Genomic DNA, 23,738 nt, shown 5'->3' with positions numbered 1-23,738 from the left:
CTCTTAGGATAATTAATTTGTGTGAGTCTCTCTGGCTGTGACACTTATTAGCCAGAGAGGAGGGTGGGATGAAATTGATTATTGGAATGTCATGTGTAAAATTGTTTTGAATAACGATTTTTTTTTTAATAGTATATAGATAATGTTTAAAGTCTTCATTTATCTTTTTATCAAGTAATTTTATCACATGGAGTTTGAGTTAAAAGATAACTTTCCATTGTTGATCGAGTTGTTGGCACGGCTTGTCCTCACCCATCCTAATGTTTTGCATTTAATAGTTTCATAGAATTCATTTTCTCCACCTTTCAACTATTTCTTTTTATGTTTTCAAAAAATAAACTATTTCTTTTTTTTTTGTCTGTATTCTCTTCTTATCATATATTGCTACACCTCTTTTCAAAAAAAAAAATACACACACACACATATATATATATATATATTGCTACACCTTTTAAATTTCTCTTCTATTCTCTCCATGTCTCTCTCGTCACTCATAGGAGGATGCACCTTCGAAAGCTCTTGAAATAAACGGTTTCATCACAAGTCACAACACTTGAGAGACGAAGATTAAAATGAGCCTAGCACTATACCATAGCCTGTTATCACAGGCTGGCATCAGGGGTGGTTTTGTGTGAAATAGGAATGTACTGTGAGCTTCACCATTTTTATTTCCATACCTATAAATATATAATCATCAATCCAAAGCAAATATCCCCAGACCTTCTTCCCTTTCTTAACTGTCAGACTTCTAAAAATCTACCTCAGCAATAACTCCAATCATCCAATCCTTGTTTAAATACTATCTCGAATAATATCCAAACCTGTCTCAGTATTGCAATCGATATGTTGAGAAACTATCAAGAAGCCTCAAATTACAATGAGTACCAACTTAATAGCTTTTCAAACCACCACCAGGCACCAAGTACAAAATCCGGTTCACATGCCCACACACCATGTATTTTAGCACATTCGTGAACTTAAAAATTTATTGCACATTTGTCATCTTTCACAATGCATGCTCAGTAACTTCATAAATCTTTTCTTAAATTTTTACTTCAAAGCTTGAACCCACAACATTCAACCGCGAACCTTCACATTTTACAAAGTAATATCTAAAAAACATGTTCTTAAAATGTTTAAAATTGAAATTTGAAATTACATATTTATTATTTTTTGTAAAATTTTTATGCATATCTACTTTCATATTTTTCAAGAATAAATCCATTGTTCATGGGGATACATACCATGTCCGATACTCAATCACATTTGTGCATAATTGGTTTAAGATTGCATAATCCACAAAACAGCAAAACATGAATGAAAATACCCATGGTGTTTTTTCATAAAACACGGGATAGGAAGCAGAAGAGATGCATACCATAATCAAGTGAAGTGTTTAATGATATGATGATATGACTATAAAAGCAAATGATGTAACATACAAGGAAACGAAAATTGTTTTTCAATTCATGCAACTGAGATATGGTCAACAGTATCGGGTTGAATGCACCCATTATGAATATGGAACAGTGAAGTCAAGTCTCAAGTTCTGTCTTACTAAAAGAGAAATTTCACACACCTGATTGGATGAAAAACAACCTAACGGAAATAAATGGATACTTGAGGGATGTCAATGTCGTTATCCTCGTCATCCTCACAGGCCACAACAACATCCAAGTGACGACGGTATGAAGGTATTTCCGCCTTGGCCACTTCAGTGGCCAAATCAACAACTTTTCTGTCCATTCGCTCTTTGTGCCGAGGGAACATGCTATTAAAGAGCAGACAACTTCCATATGAAATACTGTAAGCATGCAAACCTTTTGCCTTCAGCCAGTCAAGAAGTTCCCTGAGAGTGAGATTCTCTCTTATGATCCATCTGTCCCAAACCGTCCAACTCATATCTTGATGCTTGATGATCTTTGGTGGAACTGGCTCAGCCATGGAAAAGAGAGGCAGTGCTAAGTTGGCAAATGTGTTTCGGTAGTCTTCGACTTTGTGCCCTCCAGCCAGAGCTTTGTACAGCTCAAGGCAGACAAGCCCGGTGGCCATGGCAGTTGAGGTTGCAATTGCTGGAATAATCCGTCCAGCAATAAACTTGGCCTTGAGCTTGTCAACTTCCGGAACGCTGTAATTTCGAGCCCTCATGTTGGCAAGTCCAGCTATGAGATCCATATGGTAGTTTGTATCGTCATCCTGCAATTTTACAACAGAAAGTCAATATCCAACTTTTGATAAAAATAAATTAAAACAAATAAACTAAAGACTAATTTATATGGACTGGCAACGTAAAGACACAAAAATCCATTCATATCTTGACATGTTTCATTTTTTTCTATTTTCTTATTTTAATTTATTTATCATATGGAAAAATAGTGAATCATGATTGAATGCCTCTGCAAAACCTTTTTACATCGTTTGTGCATAGTTGTTAAACTCATAAATTAAGTGCTGGTGCAAACGTTTATGTACTGTGAACCCGCCAATCCAATTCGCACCAAGTTACAAACATCCAAAGTTCCCAATTGAAACTACCAAATTCAATTAAGACACCCCAAAAGGCTTTTTTGAGCATCATGGTAAAAATTCTAACAGAATAAACGATGAGAGAAAAATATACCTTTTCAAATTGGATTGGTTTCATCCTGAACCCTGCTGGCAGATTTGATCGGCAGCTCTCTAACTTGATGATTAGATCATTGATAACAGCTGCATCATCCACAGAAGCACTAGAGAGACTGGTGGCATTCTCGTCGGTCACTATTTTTGCATCTTTCTTAGGTTGAAAGTCCGGTACTATCACTCTGTCAACAACTTCAGCCAACTTTGTAGGATTCTTCGCCCAGTCAGGGATAGGGATGCCAAATGTTTCTGCTCGTAGTATAGAAGCTGCCATCAAAAACTGGAGATGACTACGATCAGAGGATGAGAACTGCAGTGGACGAGGGAATCGTTTTGGTGCAGACCAGAAAGGAGATCCAGTACTAGTCATGGCATCTTCAGGGAAAGTGTAAGTTAATTGCTTCACTCGGTCAGCAAAATAATCTTCAAACCTGGGAATCAAAATTGTTAGTGTAGGATATACAGAAAAAACTAATATGCTCCCACAACATTAGTAAAGGAGAACACATAAACAAGCATATATTATCAAAAAAAACATACTTCAGCCTAGCCCAAGTAATACAATCTTCAAACGTCTCACACTTCTCCTTGTCCAAGCACTCCAGAATACGATCCAAGTTATCCCTTGCTTGAGCATCACCAGCATTCTTCATTCCATTAGTATATTCACTTGGATTAGATAAATATGCATTTACTTCTGCCGGAGTTTTCTCAAGCAAACCCTCAAACTCTGATCGAGCCCATGTCAGGCAGTGGTCAATGTTGTGAGGAAATGAGTGTACAGTACACATTGGTGCCTGTTTCTCAGGTGGATCTCTTGAGGCACCATAATTTTCTGTTAGGTGGGGAATGACCATCTGGGTATTGCATTTAGCTCCAAGAGTTCCAGATTCAAGAAGTGGCTTCTGGAAATACAAGCACCTCTGATCAACATACAGTCTTGCATTCACATTGTCTAGTGCATTAATCACGACATTCAAATTCTCCCAGAAGGCATCATGAAACACATTTTCAGTTTCAGGGCCGACACGATTTTGCAGAGCTTCAATATTCAGACGAGGATTTATAGCTGCCGCAGCTGAGGCAGCAACTGTAGACTTAGCCTGGCCTATATTCCAATCACGGAAGAGGAACTGCCTGCTCAGGTTACTCTTTTCAATGACATCATCATCAGTAATTGTCAGCTTCCCCTGGCTACCACAAGAAACTCCCATTAGGGCAAGATTCTTTAAAAACTCACATCCCAATGCACCAGATCCAACAACGAACACTATAGCATCCTCTAATTTCTTCTGTAACTTTTGTCCGAAAACAGAAATCTGTGCATCATAACGACTATTTATTGGTTTTAAATCATTAGGATCCAATGGTTCTGTAGGAAGCGATTCCACGGAGTCGAAGTAGAAAAACTGCACAGGTCAGAAGACAGGAACAGAAGTTAAACAATAACCACAAAAACAATCAGAACAAGTATTGTAATTAAAAAAAACAAATTATAATAAAAAGGAGGAGAGACAAATTGAAACATGAACAACATATTTGCCAGTAGACTCTCATTATTTTTATAAGCAAACCAATATATCTTGGGTGTGTTAGAAAATAAGTAACACCCATCTGGTCAAATCATGGTACTAATATACACATACTAGAATGCCAAGGCATGAACATTTTCAGAGCTAGAAAGGGTAGGATATTGCCACAAGGAATGGGATTATTTTACATAAATTTTAGGGAGTTGCAAACAGAGAAAGGGTACCATGCAATACTTGAATGCAGGGTGAATCACAAAGATTAAAAAAGACAGTAGAGTCCAAACAATCAAGTGATACTCGATCAATTTTATTTAGAAGAATCAACTTCAACAAAGTGCCCTTGCTGAAATGGTGGGAAGACTCTTTTTTCTTTTTTGGAAGATTTAAGATCAGGTATAGTATTGGTAATTATGCTTACACTATGAAGCAGAAAAGTGAACAAACAATTCAGAATACCAGAGTACAGAACAATGAACAACAAAAATATTACTTACCTGAAAAAGTGGATGAAATTTTCCTGAGCAAGCCTTCATGACCTCTTGTCCTACAATGCCACCAAACATAGCAGCCATAGGGTTCAATACCGCCCTAGCACCAAAGGCAAATTGCCGTAAAAGTTGTGGATTCACATCTTCCAACCTTCCGTCACCTGAGTTTCCATTAATATTACTGGCAATAGAAATAAGTTTCTGTGCATCATCCTCAGAACCAGCAACAGGGAAGCGACCTATCTCAGAAATGAACTGATCCAAAGCCTGGAATGCTAAATGCAGGAGAGGTGGGCGATCAAACTTAGAAAAATCACTTAGAAGAAAATCACCTGGATCACTGAGTGCTTCCCTGAGTGGTTTGAAGTTCAAAACCTTTGGTTGTTTTACCTGTGTCACAATGCCACCTTTTTCAAAGGTACCATAATTTGTGGTGTCTTCTTCAAGAGTAAATGAATATGCTCTAGCATTTTTAATCTTTCTTGGCTTTCCATCATTCAACTCTTTCATACCATGAACTTCAGAAAATACAACAAGATCGCCATCCTGAAACTCAAGCCTCTCATCATCAACACAAGATACTAGAGCAGGATTGTCATTGCTGATAGATGCAATTATACCAGTATGGGGTTCCTCTCCATCAACGTCAACAACAGTGAACTCAGGCCCAAAATCACAAAAGACTGAACCAAAAAGGCCTCTAACTTCAGTTTTAATAAAAGCAATAGAAGGCTGGTGACTACGGCAGTAATCATTGAACTCAATGGCTTTCTCAAGACTGATTTCAGTGAAAACAACAGCCTACAAAACAGTAAAATAAACAAATGTAAATTTATCCAGAAGTCACTACAAATGGAATCATGGTTACAAAAGCAGGCAAAGTTCACATTAAGTTACACCATTAAGAGCCCGATTGGATACAGACTTATTAGAGCTTATCTACTAGAAAAAACACTAGATAAGCTTCAATAAGTGTTCTTTGGTTTGCATCCAAACAGGTCCTAACTAATAGTCATTCACAATCTGAGTATTATATCAGTTCAGCATACATAAATTGCCAAGAAATTAAAATATGCTCCTCTCACACTGCTTTGTTAACTGATCAACAAAATAAAGTAATTATTATTTCATTTTACATCTTACCAAAAATATATAACTACAAAAAGAATATCGAAATTAGTTTTTGTTGATAGACAGTGCTAACTAATAATACGGTAACACATGTAATTAGTTGTTTTAGATCACATTATTATCTTTATACATACAACAGAACATGTAATATAGCAACTACCACAAGCCTTAAAAATCACATACCTCTGTTTCATTATAATTAAGCACAAAAACCTATCTATGAACATAAAAAATTACAAGAAAATGGGTCTCTATCTAAATTGTATAGCAGCAAAAAATAGGGATCCCAAACTGTCAGAATATATCAAAAAAAATTCAATTATCTCGATTTGTTTCCTTATTTAAGTAAGTAGGAATGAGAGTCTAGTACTTATTATTAGTTTTCAAAATTTAATAAGAAATAGGAATGAAGTATGAATAAATTGTCAGATCACTAACGCAGAATTAAACCATAATCATAATTCAAATTTTTTATTCTCTCTTCCCTCCTTCCTAGCCTGCAAATATATAACCTCAATAGCATTAGAGACGTATCATCCTCCGTGTCCTACCCGGTCACTATTCTGCTGCTGAGTTCCTTAGACTTCGAGACTACTTTAACAATGTCACTATCTCCCAAGTTTTCAATTGTTAAGGCAGAATTTTGTGCAGATATGATTGAAGAACTAGTACCCTATATGCCCCTATATCATCTTAAATTTTCCTTTCCAGAAGGCTAGGCTAGGCAAGTGCAGAAGAAGCTACGGCTAACGCTAGCGCGCTCAACCAAATCCTCAAGGTATCCCTACTCTATGTGGCTAGTCACGCTACCAGTCCGGCTCATCAAATGTAAACATGGATCTTGTTTGGATCTTGTTTGCTTTGGCCTAGCCGTCAACATAGAGTAACCCCTAGCGAGTATAAGTGGATCAGCACTTCGTTCTGAAAATATCTAACCAGCATGAATCTCTAACCACAAGCACCAACACCAAACAATTTTTCAGATCTTTTTAAAACTATTTCCTGACAGCTGCTTGCCACGGTCAGAAAAACTCTTCAATGACTCTCCATGCTGAACCCACTTTCGCCCAGTGAGCCTCGAGCCAATCTATGGACGAGGAATATGTTTTTTCTCTCGCTTGGTGTTCTTGCTTTGCCCGAGTCCAGTCGCCCAAACATGCTGGCTGTTTGGAGCTCTTTTTCTCTGTCATCCTGACCCCACGGCTATATCAAGAAATATCAGTCTGGCCTCGCAGCTAACCCGGAGAAATCGGTCTGACCCAGTGACTATCTCAACCCATGCAACAATCCTAGCAAAATCATCCTGACCTCGCCCATTCCTAGATAATCATCCTGCCCCAGCCCCATGAATGTACAGTTTAAAATAATATTGCTTGTAAATTATCTAAAGGATGTATAAGTAATGACAAGCTTAAAGCTTAGTCCACTTCAGCCAGAAGGGGAGTGTTAGATTATATAAAAAATAATCAAAGATCCTATCTTACGGTATTTAGATTATCTCTTAAGATTTGCTTCCATATTTCTTTGTATTGCTTGATTTGTTTCCTTCTAATACAAGTCTGGTAATGGTCATGATTTATTTCCATATTTTATTAGAATTATGAGTTTAGTATTAATAACATATTTTTCTTTTGTATTATATCCCCAAATCACAATCAAGTCATAACTATAATTCAAATTCCATACTTCCTTATCTAAAAGCTATAACTTCAACAAGAATAATGGTAAAACATAGGTGTGACCCTGTTTGCAGCTATTCTGACTTTCCAAAATTGATGGACATTGGACATGCATAAGTACCATAAAAAAAATTGTTTAACAAATTATATACCCAAGACCAAGAATTAAAACATTATTCCTTAATGGATGATAAGTGGCATGTCAGCTAGCACCAAAGTATGAAAAATAACGTCAGGAGCAAATACTCAAGTATTTCATTACAGTTAGAAAGTACAACCAAGACATCAGCAAATAACTTACGCAATTGTGAAGTCAGATAAAGGTGTGGTAGCAATATAGCATGTAAATCATGTGAACCACTGACTCTGCATTTACTGTAACTGCCCCCATAATCTTATTTCATTTTTGCAGTGGCATATTATTATGTACACATTACCAATCACCAAGTAGTTTGAAACAGATGACATCGGAATGCATGTAGCAATACAAGATTACAAGTCATACTTTCACTATCAAGGCATGCAAAAACAAAATCATCTCCCCCAGTTCCATGGACATCAAACAAGCCAAAGTACATTATAATCACTTGATATATAGCATTCAACAGAAACTGTTGGAGATGAGAGCAAGATTGGAAATACCTGAAAATTGGAAAGTTGTTCTTTTGTCAGCTCAGTTGCCAAGCTTAGTACAAGCACAGCATTGTTGAGTTCCTGCAACTTACTGACAGAAGCCACTGCCCTGTTCTTACCGAGATCATCCTCAGCAAACACGAAATTACTGGACAAATCCCATAATTCCACTGTCCCTTCATCGTGCAAGGTTACAGATTTGACACCAGCAAGAACAAGATTCTTTGCTGCAGGTAGCAAACGTTATAAGAATGCAAAAGGAATGATCAATATCAAAGAGCTGGCATTTCAAAACAATATCCCCAAACCATTAAAAATAAAAGACCAATTATACAAAATGGTTCAAATTGCATAACATATTTATAAATTCCTTTGATTACTTAGTCTAAATTGAACAGGACATACCCAAAATAACCTTCAATGACTCTTTAAACTCAGCCAATAAGTGTACAGCAAATTAATACTTTTAAGTTAACGATATAAAGCTAGTAACGCCGAATGTCAGCAACTAGTAATAGTTCACAGAGCACTTAATTAGCACAAACAACATATCATAACATCATAAATTGTATGACCCTAGTAGCTTCATTTTTCAGCTGACAGAAGAGACCAAGAACCCAAATATCAGTCAAGCTAATAATACTAACGAACAATATTCATCTATCAAACCGAGACGAAAGATCCAGCTAAATAAAGAAAGCGAAACCATTGCAAGTACTTCATGTCCTGTATCACCAAATCCAAATCATATTAGGATTCGATGCGTGCATGACCCCTGAACCTTCAATCAATCTCTGATAAACCCCAAAGATTTAAGCACAGACAAACCATCTTGAAAACAATTACAAAGCAGTTAGCTAAAAGAGTGTGTTGGAAAAACCAATTACCGATCTCGACACCAAGACCCCGCATCCCTGAAACTAGAACGTTAGACGCAAAGAGCCTCCTCATTGTCTCGCGGCCGTACACAGCGAGCTGACGGCTGTGAAGATCCTCGTCAATCTCCATCGGATTGGAATCACCCAGAGCCATCTCCGACGACGCACCTCCAATCGTGTTCCCGCTGCTGCCTATACCGTTGCTGTTCCCGCCGCCGCTGTTGCTGAAGCTCCGGTCGCTCTCGTTGAACGCCGATTCACGCGAGCAAGTAGAAAAGCAGCCGATCCGAGTCTTCTTGTGAAACGACGCCGCAGCAGCAGAAGTGGTGGCGGCGGTGGTGGTGGTGGTGGTATCCCTCTCTTCTTCTACAACCACTCCTCCTTCACTAGCTCGCTTGCTTGGAAGCATATAGTGCCTGCTGAAAACGCGACGAAACCGCACCATCGCGAAGATTATCAGGGAAAAAGCGAAACCAGAAGCAAAATCAAACACGTTAGAAGAAAAAACCATGATCTGACATCAATTAAGCAAAGAAATGATCGAAGACGATTGAAAATTTTGTGAAAATCTTGAAAAATTGAAAACCCTAACTGTGAAGTGATTCGAGTGCAGAGAATTGAAGAAAGAAGATGAGGAGATAGATAGATGAATCTGGAAGAATGAGGAGCAGGGAACGTACCGATTGGGAGTTGGGAGAGGAAGGAAGGAATGGAATCTTGTTTGGGAGGTGAGAAAATGAAGGAAAATGAGAGTGAGCTTTTTCTTTCTCTTTTTCTTTTTCAACTGAGAATGGGAACAAGAGTGAAAGAGGGTTTGATGTAGAAGAATACTCAAATAGTATCAAAGAAAGAGGGTATTAATGGATTTACAATACTTTGTTCTTCTTTTTCTTGTAGACATCGGCTTTCCATTTTCCATTTTAACTTCACTTGACTTGGCTACATTTTTTGGTGTTAGTTGGTTTCTTCATTTATGATAACATTAAAGTGATTTTACAAATTTTAGCTCATAAATGGAGAAATAAAAGTTTATAGGAACAAGTTTAACTTAATGAAAACTCAAAAGCGTATTTAATTACGCTAATGTTTGGTGGACATATGGAATGCAACGACACTCATCCGACATATGCAGATTATGACATATGTAGATTGTGACGGTTTCTGACGTCCTTAATTTATAATGTATTTAAAAATAAAATAAAACTATAACCTTGCGGTTTGGAGCACCACAAAATTTGTGATTTTATGGGAAACAATTTTTTTACTCTTCTTATTTAGTGAAGATTGAAAATCATCGCTTAACGTGTATGTTGAACGGATATCTAACGCCTTGAGGTTTTATGTTTAAGGACTCATTTAATTATTCTATCAATATCACATTGACAGAGAAAAAGAAAAGGTGGTGTGTATGTTATAATTTTTCCAAAGCTTATTGGTTGAGGGTAATGAGGCAAAGTCCAAAGCTATGAGAATATTAGTAGGGTGTTGATGGATAGGCTGGCAGAGTGGCAGGCATTATTGATGTGCAATTCTCTTCGGACATTGGTAAGTATCTTGGTTTCCCTATTTTTAGCACCGAGCCCCCAAGAGGGATTTTCAGTTTATTTTTGACAAGATCAATTCAAGGGCTGCTTCTTGGAAGAATAAAATCCTGAGTAGTGCAAGGAGTGATACTCTTGCTAAATGCGCTCTAGTCTATATGTCTTCCTATTTTATGCAACATTTATGGATGCAGCCATCTGTATATTTGTGTGGAAAGTGACGCGAGTAAGAGAATCCACCTTGTGAATTGGGACAAGGTGGTCCAACCTAAGAAGTTTTGGGGGCTAAGCCTTCGAAAGACTATGGATCATAATGCCACTCTCCTTAGGAAGAATGTATGGAAAATGATGCAAGGTGACGATAAACCATGGGTTACTTTGTTAAAAGGCGAATAAGATGTAAGGGGCCAATTTCTTAGTTTGTCGAAGGTGAATGTTTCAATAATTTGGCAAGTCATCAACAAAGCTAAGAAGGTGATCAGAGATGGGTTTGTTTTTAAGTTGGGAAATGGAGATTCTTTTGTAGGATATGTTTTGATCATTCTCTCGATCTAGGTTACATCTCATAAGAGAAAGACTTAAGACAATGGCTCGATGGTGGTTGGGTTTGGCTATGGTGTTGGGTTGAAGGTTGCTAGGTTGAAGAAGATGTATAAGGAGGAGGAGTAGGAGGCTTCGATTGCCACTTCATTCGACTATTAACAGAGCTTCGATGGTTGTGCGGCGGTTCTGAAGGTTGCGCAGTGGTTGCAGCCGAAGAGGAAGAGCTAGAAGAGAGGGAAAGTGAGAGTGGTGAGAATGAGAATGAGGCGGTATAAAAAAAATATGAAAAAGGGAAAAATAGAGACCCTTTTGAACTATTTTCGCATTTTCATATTTTCTACCAGTAAACCAAACACAGACTATTAATCTGGGTCACACAACAACTCCAATACTCGTACAAGTAAAATTCCTAGTTTGCAAATACTTATTCCTGAGTAAACTAAGGTCTCGTTTGAAAGAGTTTATTTGAGCTTATCTTATAGTATTAGCGCTTATGCAAGAGTTTGAAGAGCTTGTATAAATAGATTATGTCTTATCTATTGTTTTGAACTTATTTTCATAAGCGGTTCAAATTAGCTAATGAATAAAAGTTTAGGCTTATCCACAACTTATTTTCAACTTATTTCAATAAGTTTTAAATTACTTTATTAATAATTGATTATTAGCATAAGCGCGTAATTAAGTTGTTACTCCAAAATGCACCCTAATTTAAACAGCATAAATAGCAAATCATCATCATCAAAGTAGAGCAAAAACGTAAAATCATGTTTAGTACCATATTTCCATCTATCAATAGGGTGGTTTTGAGCTATCTTCCTGTGAAAGAAAAATTACTATTCAAAATGAATAAGAAAAGACTTCAAAAAAAAAACTTATGACAATTAAATACAGGGGAAAATACTAAACTATCTAGAAAACAGGTCTTTACTAATGACTAATAAGATAGTCTTTGCATTTTTATGACAAAAGCTTCTATTTCACTTTTACATCCTTATACCTATGACCAATGTCAACCCCAAATGCGGTCGCAACCTACAAGATTTTGGAGTTTCTGCACTACTATCGGTATCGCGATTGCAATTGTAGCTGCATCAACACATTTGTCTGCAAATTATGCAATCGCGACCTCAACCTCGGCCAGTTACTATGGCGGAGGGCAGAAAGTGATTACATACCTTGAAGCCCTGCATCTGTTAAGACTGCTAATGTCATCATAAGCATAACTATAAGCCTTAGGACAAATAGCCTTAAACAGATGTGCAAAAAGTGTAGGCTTGCACGTTTTAGGGTCAGAATATCTCCCAGTGCAACAATACCTAGCAGATTGCATGGCCAAACAAGCACTCTTACACCCCACAACTTTCCCATTCCTCTTCACTTCTAGTGCAGAAGGGCAACAAACATTCAAATCCACCTCACATGAAGCCACACCACACCCAATCCCACCTCCAACAGGCTTCATGGAAACAGGCAAGTTGAATCCATCCACCAAGCTCACATCATAGAAGTGCAGTGGAGATGAGGAGGTTCCAAGTGTCATTTCAACTACTGTTGCTGGTGGGGCTCCTCCTTGGCCTCTGCATTGGAGTTTCCCATTGCAGTCACCAGTGAGGCAGTGGCCATTTCCATTGGTGTCAAAGGTGCAGCCTTGCCTGCCCCAGATTCTTCCTGACCATTTTTCTGGGAAGTCTAGCACTGCTTGGTCTCCACTGCCAAGGTGAATTCCTCCATCTTTTGGAGTTTGCTGCCCTGCTCCACCTAGTATCCCTGGCCATACACTTTCCCCACAGTTGTTCACTATAATAAGCTGTGCCCCATCTGCAACAAACAAACAAGAGATACGTTTTTAGTTTGTATTTTGTTCCAGGTTTAGCAGAGTTAGAATTAATTATCATCCAACAAAATCACTTTTAGGGGGGTTAATTATATTGATGTTTGACAATTGACTTTGAAAATTTATTTTAGTCTCAAAATCAATTCTACGAGAAGCTAGAGAGAGTGATTTATGCGGTAGACAATGACATAATCAATGGTGATGTTTCATAACCGGATTTCACAATATTACCTTACACACATCATTTTTTTTGGCTTAAATAAGTTTTTGGTCCTTAAACTTTACCAAATGCTTGGTTTTAGTCCCTCGCCGGAGCAAAGGTGGGTTTTAGTCCCTAACCTTTGCCACAAAATTTGGTTTTCATCCCTCCGGAGCTCTAGGTCAACGCCGGAGCTCCGGTGGCCCATGTGGCAATGCCACATGAGATTAATGAGGCCAGGTGTTAATTTTTATTTTTATTAAAAAAATGGAAAATAACTCAGTAATTAAATAAAAATGTAGGAATTCTCACAAGAAAACCATACATCCTACCAATTTGTTGCCAGCTTCAGCTTCTGTATGCCATCTATAATTCCATTTACACAAATCATCCATAACTCCATTTACACAAATCATGTAAATATTAAAATGGGAATTCTAGTTTTAAGTGTTCAATTTCAGTTAGAATCGAGTTTACTCTTAGCATGTTTCAAAATTCTTATATGCTATCTCAGATCAAGATAAAGATGGGAGCTTTCAAATGAAGAAACTCATGAAAACTCAGATCTAAACCAAAAACCCAGAAAACCCTCATTCTCACTCTTTCCCCAGAAACCCAAACCTAGCTTTCCCTCTCTTGGATCTGAGTCGCTGAAGAACCACCACCATCATCGAGTCGTCTCTGCGCCGCGTCGTCTTCTCCATCTCTGCCGCTACCTCCCGCGAGTTCCACCATTGAGCAAAGATCTGGGTTCTCGCACTTTCCCTCGATCTGGGATCGAAAAGGATAACCCATGAAAACCCAGATCGAAGGAGATATAGAGGTGGATACAAGTGGAATTCGAGAACCAGAGGGAGAGGGAGAAGAGCGCGCTGAGCTGTATAGGTGGAGGAAGAGGAGAAAGTCAGGGCTGGATGTTTTGGAAATAGGTTTCTAGTGAAAATGGTGGCTTGATGTTTTAATTTAGGGATTTTTAATTTGGGGAGTAGGGTTTTTAATTTGGGGATTTTATGAATAGTGGTGTTAATGTTTTATTTTCTGGATTTTAAGATGAAGATTATGAAGAAGATAATTGAAGAAGATGAAGATTCATTGTTTTCTGGGTTTATATTTTTTTTTAACAAAATGGACAAAAAAAGGCCACCTGGCCTCGTTAATCCCATGTGGCATTGCCACATGGGCCACCGGAGCTCCGGCGTTGACCCAGAGCTCCGGAAGGATGAAAACCAAATCTTGTTGCAAAGGTTAGGGACTAAAACCCACCTTTGCTCCGGCGAGGGACGAAAACCAAGCATTTGGTAAAGGTTAGGGACCAAAAACTTATTTAAGCCTTTTTTTTTTCATAAACGTATTTAAACATATATCACTTCAATTCCAACTCACTTTTGCTTTAATTAATTTTACCAAATCATTTCTGTTGAAAATCAATTCTAACAACATTAATCCAAACACACACTTAGAAAATAATTCTGTTTTACAATTAACTTAGAGTTTTGATCTTAGTCCCATAATCAATTTTGCATGAAACTAAATACATTAACTTCTGCAGTAAACATTATTAATTGTGATATTTTATAATTAAATTTCATAATATTACCTATAAAATTTTGACATATCATATAAAAACTACCATACTGCCCCATTACTGTATTTTTTTAATTGAAATGGTGGAATTTCATTGGTGGAACAGAAAATTAAAACATTATTTGAGTACAGGTTTTTTTTTTGATAAGCAATGGATTATATTAAAAAGGAGTACAGGTTTCTTGATCCCACATATACATATTAGTTACTAAGTTAATATGCTACTACTAAGTCTCCTATTTTAATCATTATATATATTCTTGATTTGAAGCTTCAGTGCACAAATTATGACAGCAATTATCCAGAAATAGTAGTCAGTGATGAAAATAATGAATGTGATAACTGAAGTTGGAGACAAACATACACAGTTGACATGACTTATGTTGAATTATGTGGAGTAAGTAAAGAGAGTGCTATTATACCAAGTATATTAAAAGTTCTTTCTGTGATGGACATTCATTATAAAGAAAACAAATATCAATGAGAGCAGGAAGAAGAGGAAATGGTATTACCTATTTGCATGATGGAGCAAAAAGCAACCAGGTAGAAAAGAACGGGTTTAAGAATGGATGAAGCTCTTGCCATTGATTGTTTCAGCTGAATTTGCAGGGTGAATAACAGTTCAAGAGGTGATGCTACCTATATAGGCACGAGTGAACACTGCGTGGGAGGCTTCTTCCATCACCCTCATTAAGCTTTTGCCTTTATTTTATCTAATCACTTTCAACCTAGGACTAGGAGCATATATGCATTGCTTCCAGCTGCAGATTTCTTTTCCACTAAACTGTTTTACTAAAATGATTAAAATATTGCTATTAAAATAAATGGAATGTTATCTTTGAGGGGTTTGGTTTGCTATTAATAGGCAACTTGCATCATCTTTAGCCAGAAAAAGAAAAGTACCATGTGATATGAACTTTAAGTTTGATTAGAGTCTGTTCTTATCATAAACTTCAACAAAATAACATTCTTTTCCATTAGAAAAATTTTAATAGTACAGGGCTGCCTTACAATTTATGTTTTACAACATCAGCCATATATGCTTCTATATTAAAATAAGGAAAGCCATGCAGTACAATATAACTAAGACCTCAACTTTTTTCAGCCTTGTAGCTTAAGATTTCTTTATTCTTAATGATTACACAGATGAGTTTAATGTAACACAAATGGGCATAAATATGTCACTTCGCAGCTGAAAATGTTAGATTATTTCACCACTAAAGAAACACAAAATCAAATGGGACCCATTTTCTGATCTCCTTAGGGTAGCCGCCAACCAAACAAAAAACAAGAAACGCCCCCCCTAAACGTGTCATCTGTTGGATTTTCTATTCCTCACAATTTATCCTAGTTTTCACAAGATAATGCTCCTAAGTCCTAATCCTTGGTTACCATCAAATCATCAATATCAATATCAATCAATATCAATATATATTAGAAAAGAATAACTTCCATCAGGCTAATTTGATGAGGTGTCACTTCCAGATTAATTCTCAGGCCAATTTGATGATGTGTCACTCCCAGATTAATTCTCATTTGATATTAAAAATATTAAAAAAAAACATATATGTACATTTTTATAAAAAAAATAAAAGAAAAACAAAGATGTGAAAAAAAAACATAGATAAAAAATATTTTTTAAAGATTTTGTTTTGCTTTTATTGTTATTTGTTCGATTAGTTTATTATTAGTCATATCTCATTGAGATATAGTTTAGATTTGTTTCTCTATTTTAGATTGGTATCTACTTAAATAGTTAAATAGAGATAGATTTAGATAGATTTAGTTTCTTTTTATCTCTTTGTTAGATTAATAATAAACTAAATCTTAACCGATATTCAACAGAGTTCTTATATGTCTTTGACTTCTCAGCATTTTTAGGACTTTCTTCTTCCCCATATTTTTTATTCATACAACTTGCTTTGATCCCTTTTCATAGACAATATTTTATTCTATTTCCGCTGCTTTATGCTATCTTTAATCCATGGAGACTGACTTCTTGATTGAATGATTGACTTTTACTTAACTTTTTCTTGACTGACAAAGAGTAAACGTGTTTTGATTCAGGTTCGATGTGAGAATTTTTAAAATTGCTATGTTCGCACAGATCCTTCTCAAGGATGACCTTCAAGCTGTCTGTTTCAGAGACCGTGAATGAGGAATAAATTGATTGAAGAGGTAAGCTAACATAGAAATAGAAACTGTTTTGTGTTTTATGTTTTTGATATGTTATTTGAATTGTGATTATTGTTATTGCTCACCTTTCTTTTCTTGAATTTGTCTTCTCTATATTGTGGACTGCACTCTAGAATTTAAAATAGATCTCAGCTTCCAATTGCATCTTTCAAGGATGTAATTACACCAACTGTTGAATCCCACCAGGTTGATCTAATATTTTTCTTTGTAAAATTACCTTTGGTCTCACAGATTGTACCATAATCATATGTTAAATATATCAAACATAGTTTACTAATATTCTAATTTTTTTAATCCATTTCAACATGGCAATTAAATTAAATTTGAGGACTGGTTTTTTGCATGTGTTCTGATCTTGGTTTTCATTTCACGTGATTCGAAGCAGGTAGTTCTCATATCTGGTGAGACTGGTTTTCATTTTTAAACTTGCATGATTGTATCTATTAAAGTACTCAGTTTTTTTTTATTGTCCTCAATTAATTGGCTCGGGCTTTGGTAATTTAGGATGAAACTGATGATTTCTTGAAGCTTTGTGATTTTGGGTTTCTGGCACAAGTACTTCCACCAATGTATATGGACCACAATATTTTTATGGTTTGTGTTTGCTTTGTGAAATATCCTGCTTAATACTGAACATGATTCAGGTCCCACAATTTATTTTGGATCATATGTGGGGTAAGGGCGAGGTATGTAAAGTAGTTTGCACTCAGCCTCGGCGTATCTCTGCAATTTCAGGTGTGCAACTCTTTCAAAGCTTTTCTTGATATTGCTGTTTTAGTCTTAATTGAAATTTATTTTCTTTCACTGTATTTATTCCCATGTGTTTGTTACTGTACACATAAGCATGTAGTTTTATTGTTTAATTAACAGTGATATAGTTCTCTGACATAGTGTCATCTAAAGTTGCATACTTCACTTTGGTATTCCTGGCCTTAACTGAATTTAAATTTAAGACATTTATAAAAAAAAATGACATGTTGACAAAAAATATGGAGAAAAATACAACAAGTTATCAAAGCACATGTTGACCTTTTTAAATTTTGGATTTGATTAGGATTTAAGTTGTTTATTTCTTGATTTTTTCCTGGGTATTTTATTTTATTTTGAGAGTATTAATTAGTTTTTATCATATATTTATTGAATTTTCGGATTTTTATTTAATTCAGGATTTTATGAGTTTTTATTGTGATTTGCTAGATTTTGGTAGTTTTTATCTATCTTTAATTAGTACCTTTTTAAATTTTAGATTTGATTAGAATTTAGGTTGTTTATTTCTTGATTTTATATTGGATCTTTTATTTTATTTTTGATTTATTTTGAGGTTGTTAATTAATTTTTATGATGTCTTTATTGAATTTTCGGATTCTTATTTAATTTATGATTTTATAAGTTTTTATTGTGATTTGCTAGATTTGATAGTTTTTATCTGTTTTTAATTAGTACTTTTTAAAATTTTAGATTTGATTAGGATTTAGGTTGTTTATTTCATGATTTTTTCTTAATTTGTCTTATTTTTATTAAATATTAATTCTAGGAAAAGAGAGCTGATCTGGTGCTGAGGGTCCACAGAGCTACCATGGACACGCAGAGATTTGATGATTGCTAGGTGATTTGGCAGAGTTTCTCATTAGTTGCGGATTGCGGTTGTTTCTATATTGTTTCCATTTATCACCTAAGAGAAGTGTGTTTACTTAAATTTTCAAACTCATGTAAGGATGAAATAGAAGGGAAAATTAATTAGAGACAACTAAGTTAGTTAGATGTTATTATATTAGTTACTTAGTATTAGGACGAGATGAGCTATAAATAGAGGGAAATCAAATTAGAGGAACACATTATGTAGCATTATATATCTCTCATTAAGTATGTCATTTAGTATCTGAAAATATTGCTAAAGTATTGTACTGTTTTTGGGCTTACAACCTTTGTATTATGTGGGCTTACCGAATTTGTACTATTGGGCCAGACGACCCATGACCCGAACGGGTCAAAACATCATAATATATAAAGAGGACACCGCCCACGCGGTGGGGGATCCAACACTTTTTTGCTCATTTGTTACTTTGTCATTTTCTACTTTTGTTGCCTAATTGCTTAGCCCTAACCAGAGTTTTAGACCGGAACATTGGCGCCCACCGTGGGGCTCGAACCCACGACCACAAGGTTAAATTTGTATTGCAGCTTTTGAATTGGGTCTTCAATCAGGAAGTTTGAACAGCAGTTTGAGTCGTAAGCCCGTGGAGACAATGGTGGAGTTGCGAAGCAGGGTACAAGGTTTCATTCGGGAGGAGCAAAGTGATCGCATAAAGCGAAACCGTAAGAGTGCAGCGGTGACTGGCCAACAACAATAGTCAGATTCGAAAAAGGCGGTGGTTAACGATCAGCGTTCGGGCGGAGCGGTTACAAAAGGAGAGAGAGGTTACAATAATTCAAGTCGTTTTGATAACCGCTCTAATTTTCGAAATCGTGCTCAGCCTTATGGAAATCGTGGCTATGGACAGTCGATGACGTGGACCAGAAACCAACAAGACAGGTCGACCCCACTTGCGGTTAATTTAACTGAAGCATTGCACATGTGTCTGGAGGCGAACACAATTCGTTTTCCTAAACAACCAAAACGCCCACCAGGCAACGTGGACAGAAGTAAGTGGTGTGAGTATCACCGAATCGCGGGACACAATACAGATGATTGTTTTACCTTAAAGAAAGAAATTGAGGCTTTGATAAAGGCAGGTTACATGCGTCAACTGGATGGGCGAAAGGAGTCAGAGGGAGCTGGAACCTCAACGAAGCGTGATGACACAGGGAAGGAGATTGAAGAGTCTGAACCAAAGAAGCAAGCTGGAGGTGAAACTAAAGGGCGCATTCATTCTATATTTGGAGGATTTCGAGGAGGCGGTATGACTAATTCTTCAAGGAAAAGGTATGTTCATTCCATTAATGCTGTCTATACAAATGATTGGGGAAGTTGGGGAATCAATCAGCCCGATATCACATTTACTGTTAGAGATTTTGAGGGAGTTCAGCCTCATGAAAATGATCCCATTGTGGTGATGTTAAAAGTCGCTGATTACGAAATTGAGAGGGTACTGTTGGATCAAGGGAGTTCTGCAGATTTGATATATGGCGATGCATTTGAAAAGTTAGGGCTTACGGAAACTAATCTGTTACCGTACGATGGGGCGTTAGTTGGTTTTTCAGGTGAGAAAGTATTTGTTAGAGGGTATGTGGAGCTAAATACTGTGTTTGGTGAAGGTAAAAATGAGAAAGCCTTTGCCATTAAGTTTCTTGTGGTACAGTGTACATCGCCGTATAATGTGCTTATTGGAAGACCATCGCTCAACAAGCTTGGGGCGATTATTTCAACAAGACATTTAACAGTTAAGTATCCATTGGATAAGGGCGGAGTTGGAACTTTGAAGGCTGATCAGGTGGTTGCTAGGAAGTGCTATTCTGACAGTTTCAAGCAGTATGGTCACATGGGAAAAAGAGCAGTGAAGGAGGGACATAGAGTTTTTGGAGTTGATGTTGATCAAGATGAGGTTAGTTTGGATCCAAGAGAGGGCTTTTCAGATTTCAAGGTGACCCCAGAAGAGGAAACAAAAACAGTGAAGGTGGGCGAAAGGAATCTGAAAGTTGGGGTAAACTTAACTCCAATCCAGGAAAGTAGACTGGTGCAATTGTTAGCTGAGAACATGGACTTGTTTGCTTGGAGTGCACGAGATCTTCCAGGAATTGATCCAGAGTTCATTTGCCACAAATTGGCATTGAATCCTGGTGTGAAGCCGATCGCCCAGTTAAAGCGTAAAATGGGCGAAGAGAAAGCACTGGCGGTTAAAACAGAAACTAACAAGTTAATTGATGCAGGTTTTATAAGGGAGGTGAAGTATCCTACTTGGTTGGCTAACGTTGTTATGGTCAAGAAGAGCAATGGAAAATGGCGAATGTGCACAGATTATACGGATTTAAACAAGCACTGTCCAAAGGATTCGTTTCCACTGCCAAACATAGATAAGTTGGTAGATCGGGCTTCGGGATTTGGAATGTTGAGCTTGATGGATGCGTATTCGGGCTATCATCAAATTCGAATGTATGCGCCAGATGAAGAAAAACAGCATTTATGACAAATCAAGCAAATTATTGCTATCAAACCATGTCGTTTGGGCTTAAGAATGCAGGAGCAACTTATCAGCGGTTGATGGACAGAGTCTTTGAAAAGCAAGTGGGGCGTAACATGGAAATTTATGTGGACGATATGGTGGTCAAATCAGAGGAAATGGGCGGTCATTGTATGGATTTGACTGAGGCTTTTGGAGAAATCAGAAAGCATAACATGCGTTTGAATCCGGAGAAATGCTCTTTTGGAATTCAGAGTGGAAAATTTTTGGGCTTTATGATTACTCGAAGAGGAATTGAAGTTAATCCTGATAAATGCAAAGCAATTTTAGAAATGCAGAGCCCAACATCAGTGAAAGAAGTACAAAAGTTAACAGGAAGAATTGCGGCTTTGTCAGGATTTTTACCATGTTCAGGGAGTAAGGCGGCTCCATTTTTTCAGTGTCTGAGGAAGAACAAAGCTTTTCAATGGACAGATGAGTGTGAGCAGGCTTTTCAAACTCTAAAGGAGCATCTAGCTAAGCCTCCCATATTGTCAAAACCAATTCCAGGTATTCCATTGTCAATTTTCATTTCCATATCAGATAATGCTGTGAGTTCTGTCTTATTGCAAGAGTGTAAAGAGGAGTTGAGAATTATATATTTTGTAAGCCATGCTTTACAAGGGGCTGAGTCGAGATATCAAAAAATAGAAAAAGCTGCACTAGCTTTGATTATTACCGCCCGAAAGTTGAGGCCTTATTTTCAAGGTTTTCAAATCAAAGTCAAAACTGACTTTCCCCTACGCCAAGTACTTCAAAAGCCTGATTTAGCAGGGCGTATGGTTTCTTGGGCAGTTGAATTGTCAGAATTTGGTATAGTGTTTGAGAAGAAGGGACAAATAAAGGCGCAGGGCTTGATAGATTTTGTGAATGAGATGTCTCCTGAAGAAAGAGTATCAGAAGAGGAGGAATGGTTTTTGTCTGTTGATGGTTCATCAAATTTGAAAGGAAGTGGAGCTGGTATAGTTTTGGAGGGACCAGGCGGAGTAATTATTGAGCAATCTCTCAAGTTTGACTTCAAGGCGAGCAACAATCAGGCGGAATATGAAGCAATAATAGCAGGGGTGAGGCTTGCTTTAGAGATGAATGTACGCTGTATTGTAATAAAAACTGATTCTCAGCTTGTGGCAAATCAGATAAAAGGGGATTATCAGGCGAAGGATGTTCAGTTGGCTAAGTATTTGGTAAAGGTTCAGGAATTGTTGAAGCAGATGGACAAGTTTCAGGTAAATCATGTTCCAAGAGAGGAGAATACAAGGGCTGACATATTATCCAAACTAGCGAGCACAAAGAAACCAGGTAACAACAAGTCTGTGATTCAAGAGACTTTGAGGGGTCCAAGTGTGAAGGAGAATGATGTTGTGATGGTAACGGGCGGAGCAACTCTAGATTGGATGGATAGAATTCGGACGTGTTTGGAAGCGGATGGATCAGACTTAGCTTTATTTTCAAAGGATCAGATTCGAGAAGCGAGTCGTTACACAATGATGGGTGGACAACTTTACAAAAGGGGCGTTGGAGTTCCACTGTTAAGGTGTGTTAGTAAAGAGGATGCAGAAAGAATTATGTTTGAGGTACATGAGGGAGTCTGTGCAAGTCATATAGGGGGAAGATCTTTGGCTGCGAAAGTGTTGAGGGCAGGATTTTATTGGCCAACTTTAAAGGGCGTTTGTATGGAGAATGTTAAAAAATGTGAAAAGTGTCAAGTTTTTGCTGATCTTCATAAGGCGCCTCCAGAAGTTTTAAGCTCAATGAGTTCTTCGTGGCCATTTGCAATGTGGGGCGTAGATATTTTGGGTCCATTCACTCCAGCAGGGGCGCAAGTCAAGTTTGTTTTGGTGGCAGTGGATTATTTCACAAAATGGATTGAAGCAGAGTCAATGGCGAGGATTACAGCTGAGAAGGTTAAGAAATTTTATTGGAGGAAGATAATCTGCAGGTTTGGAGTGTCAGCAACCATTGTTTCTGATAATGGAACACAGTTTACAAGCAGGAAGGTCAGAGATTTTTGTGCAGAGATGGGGATTGAAAACAGGTTCGCCTCAGTGGAACACCCACAATCTAATGGGCAGGTTGAAGCAGCAAACAAGGTGATATTAAACGGGGTGAAGAAGAGATTGGGCGAAGCAAAAGGATTATGGGCAGATGAATTGGTTACAGTAGTTTGGGCTTACAACACAACACCCCAATCCACTACTGGAGAAACACCTTTCAAGCTTACTTATGGGGTTGATGCGATGATTCCAGTGGAAATACAAGACATGACTTTTCGAGTGGCTACATATGAAGAAAACCAGAATCGAGAAAATGTTCTAGTGGATTTGAACTTGGCAGATGAGGTGAAGGCAGAAGTTCGTTTAAGGGAGGCTGCAGTCAAACAAAGATCAGAAAGGCGTTACAATACCCGAGTGGTGCCTAGGAGCATGAAAGTGGGCGATTTGGTATTACGCAGAAAGGCAAAGAGTCCAACTAATTCGAAGTTGACACCTAACTGGGAGGGTCCGTATAGAATTCTGCGAGATTTGGGACAAGGGGCTTACCACTTGGAGGAGTTGTCTGGGCGCAGGGTTCCAAGAGCATGGAACGCCCAACACTTGCGCTACTACTACAGTTAAAGTTGTGTTCTGTTCATTTCGTTTCGGTTTGTTTTATTCTGTTCAAAGACTACGTCGTGTTTATTTGTTTGGTGTTTCTTGTACTTGTTTAAGTGCCAAGACTATG

General features: G+C 37.3%; 2 protein-coding genes across 3 annotated transcripts; both read right to left on the bottom strand.

Moving 5' to 3' along the window:
- Nucleotides 1–1,439: 1,439 nt before the first annotated feature.
- Nucleotides 1,440–9,802, bottom strand: LOC130733953 (ubiquitin-activating enzyme E1 1-like). 2 transcript variants are annotated; one of them, XM_057586243.1, is made up of 7 exons: nucleotides 9,644–9,802; nucleotides 8,973–9,382; nucleotides 8,095–8,312; nucleotides 4,649–5,443; nucleotides 3,163–4,031; nucleotides 2,621–3,053; nucleotides 1,440–2,196 (listed from the first exon to the last, which is right to left on the bottom strand). In XM_057586243.1, the coding sequence occupies exons 2-7, from the start codon at nucleotides 9,370–9,372 to the stop codon at nucleotides 1,600–1,602; spliced, it is 3,312 nt and encodes a 1,103-aa protein (XP_057442226.1). In that variant the 5' UTR covers nucleotides 9,373–9,382; nucleotides 9,644–9,802; the 3' UTR covers nucleotides 1,440–1,599. The 2 variants fall into 2 exon arrangements, with proteins under 2 accessions (XP_057442226.1, XP_057442225.1); XM_057586242.1 differs by having other exon boundaries at nucleotides 8,973–9,379; nucleotides 9,644–9,800.
- Nucleotides 9,803–11,866: 2,064 nt separating this feature from the next.
- Nucleotides 11,867–15,383, bottom strand: LOC130733951 (thaumatin-like protein). Its single transcript, XM_057586241.1, has 2 exons — nucleotides 15,177–15,383; nucleotides 11,867–12,865 (listed from the first exon to the last, which is right to left on the bottom strand). Exons 1-2 carry the CDS (start codon nucleotides 15,247–15,249, stop codon nucleotides 12,192–12,194), a joined length of 747 nt encoding a protein of 248 aa, XP_057442224.1. The 5' UTR covers nucleotides 15,250–15,383; the 3' UTR covers nucleotides 11,867–12,191.
- Between the last annotated feature and the right edge of the window lie 8,355 nt (nucleotides 15,384–23,738).

Source organism: Lotus japonicus, chromosome 1, assembly GCF_012489685.1.
Source record: "Lotus japonicus ecotype B-129 chromosome 1, LjGifu_v1.2".
Lineage (NCBI taxonomy): Eukaryota > Viridiplantae > Streptophyta > Magnoliopsida > Fabales > Fabaceae > Lotus > Lotus japonicus.
This window is presented reverse-complemented; position numbering and strand designations above follow the sequence as displayed.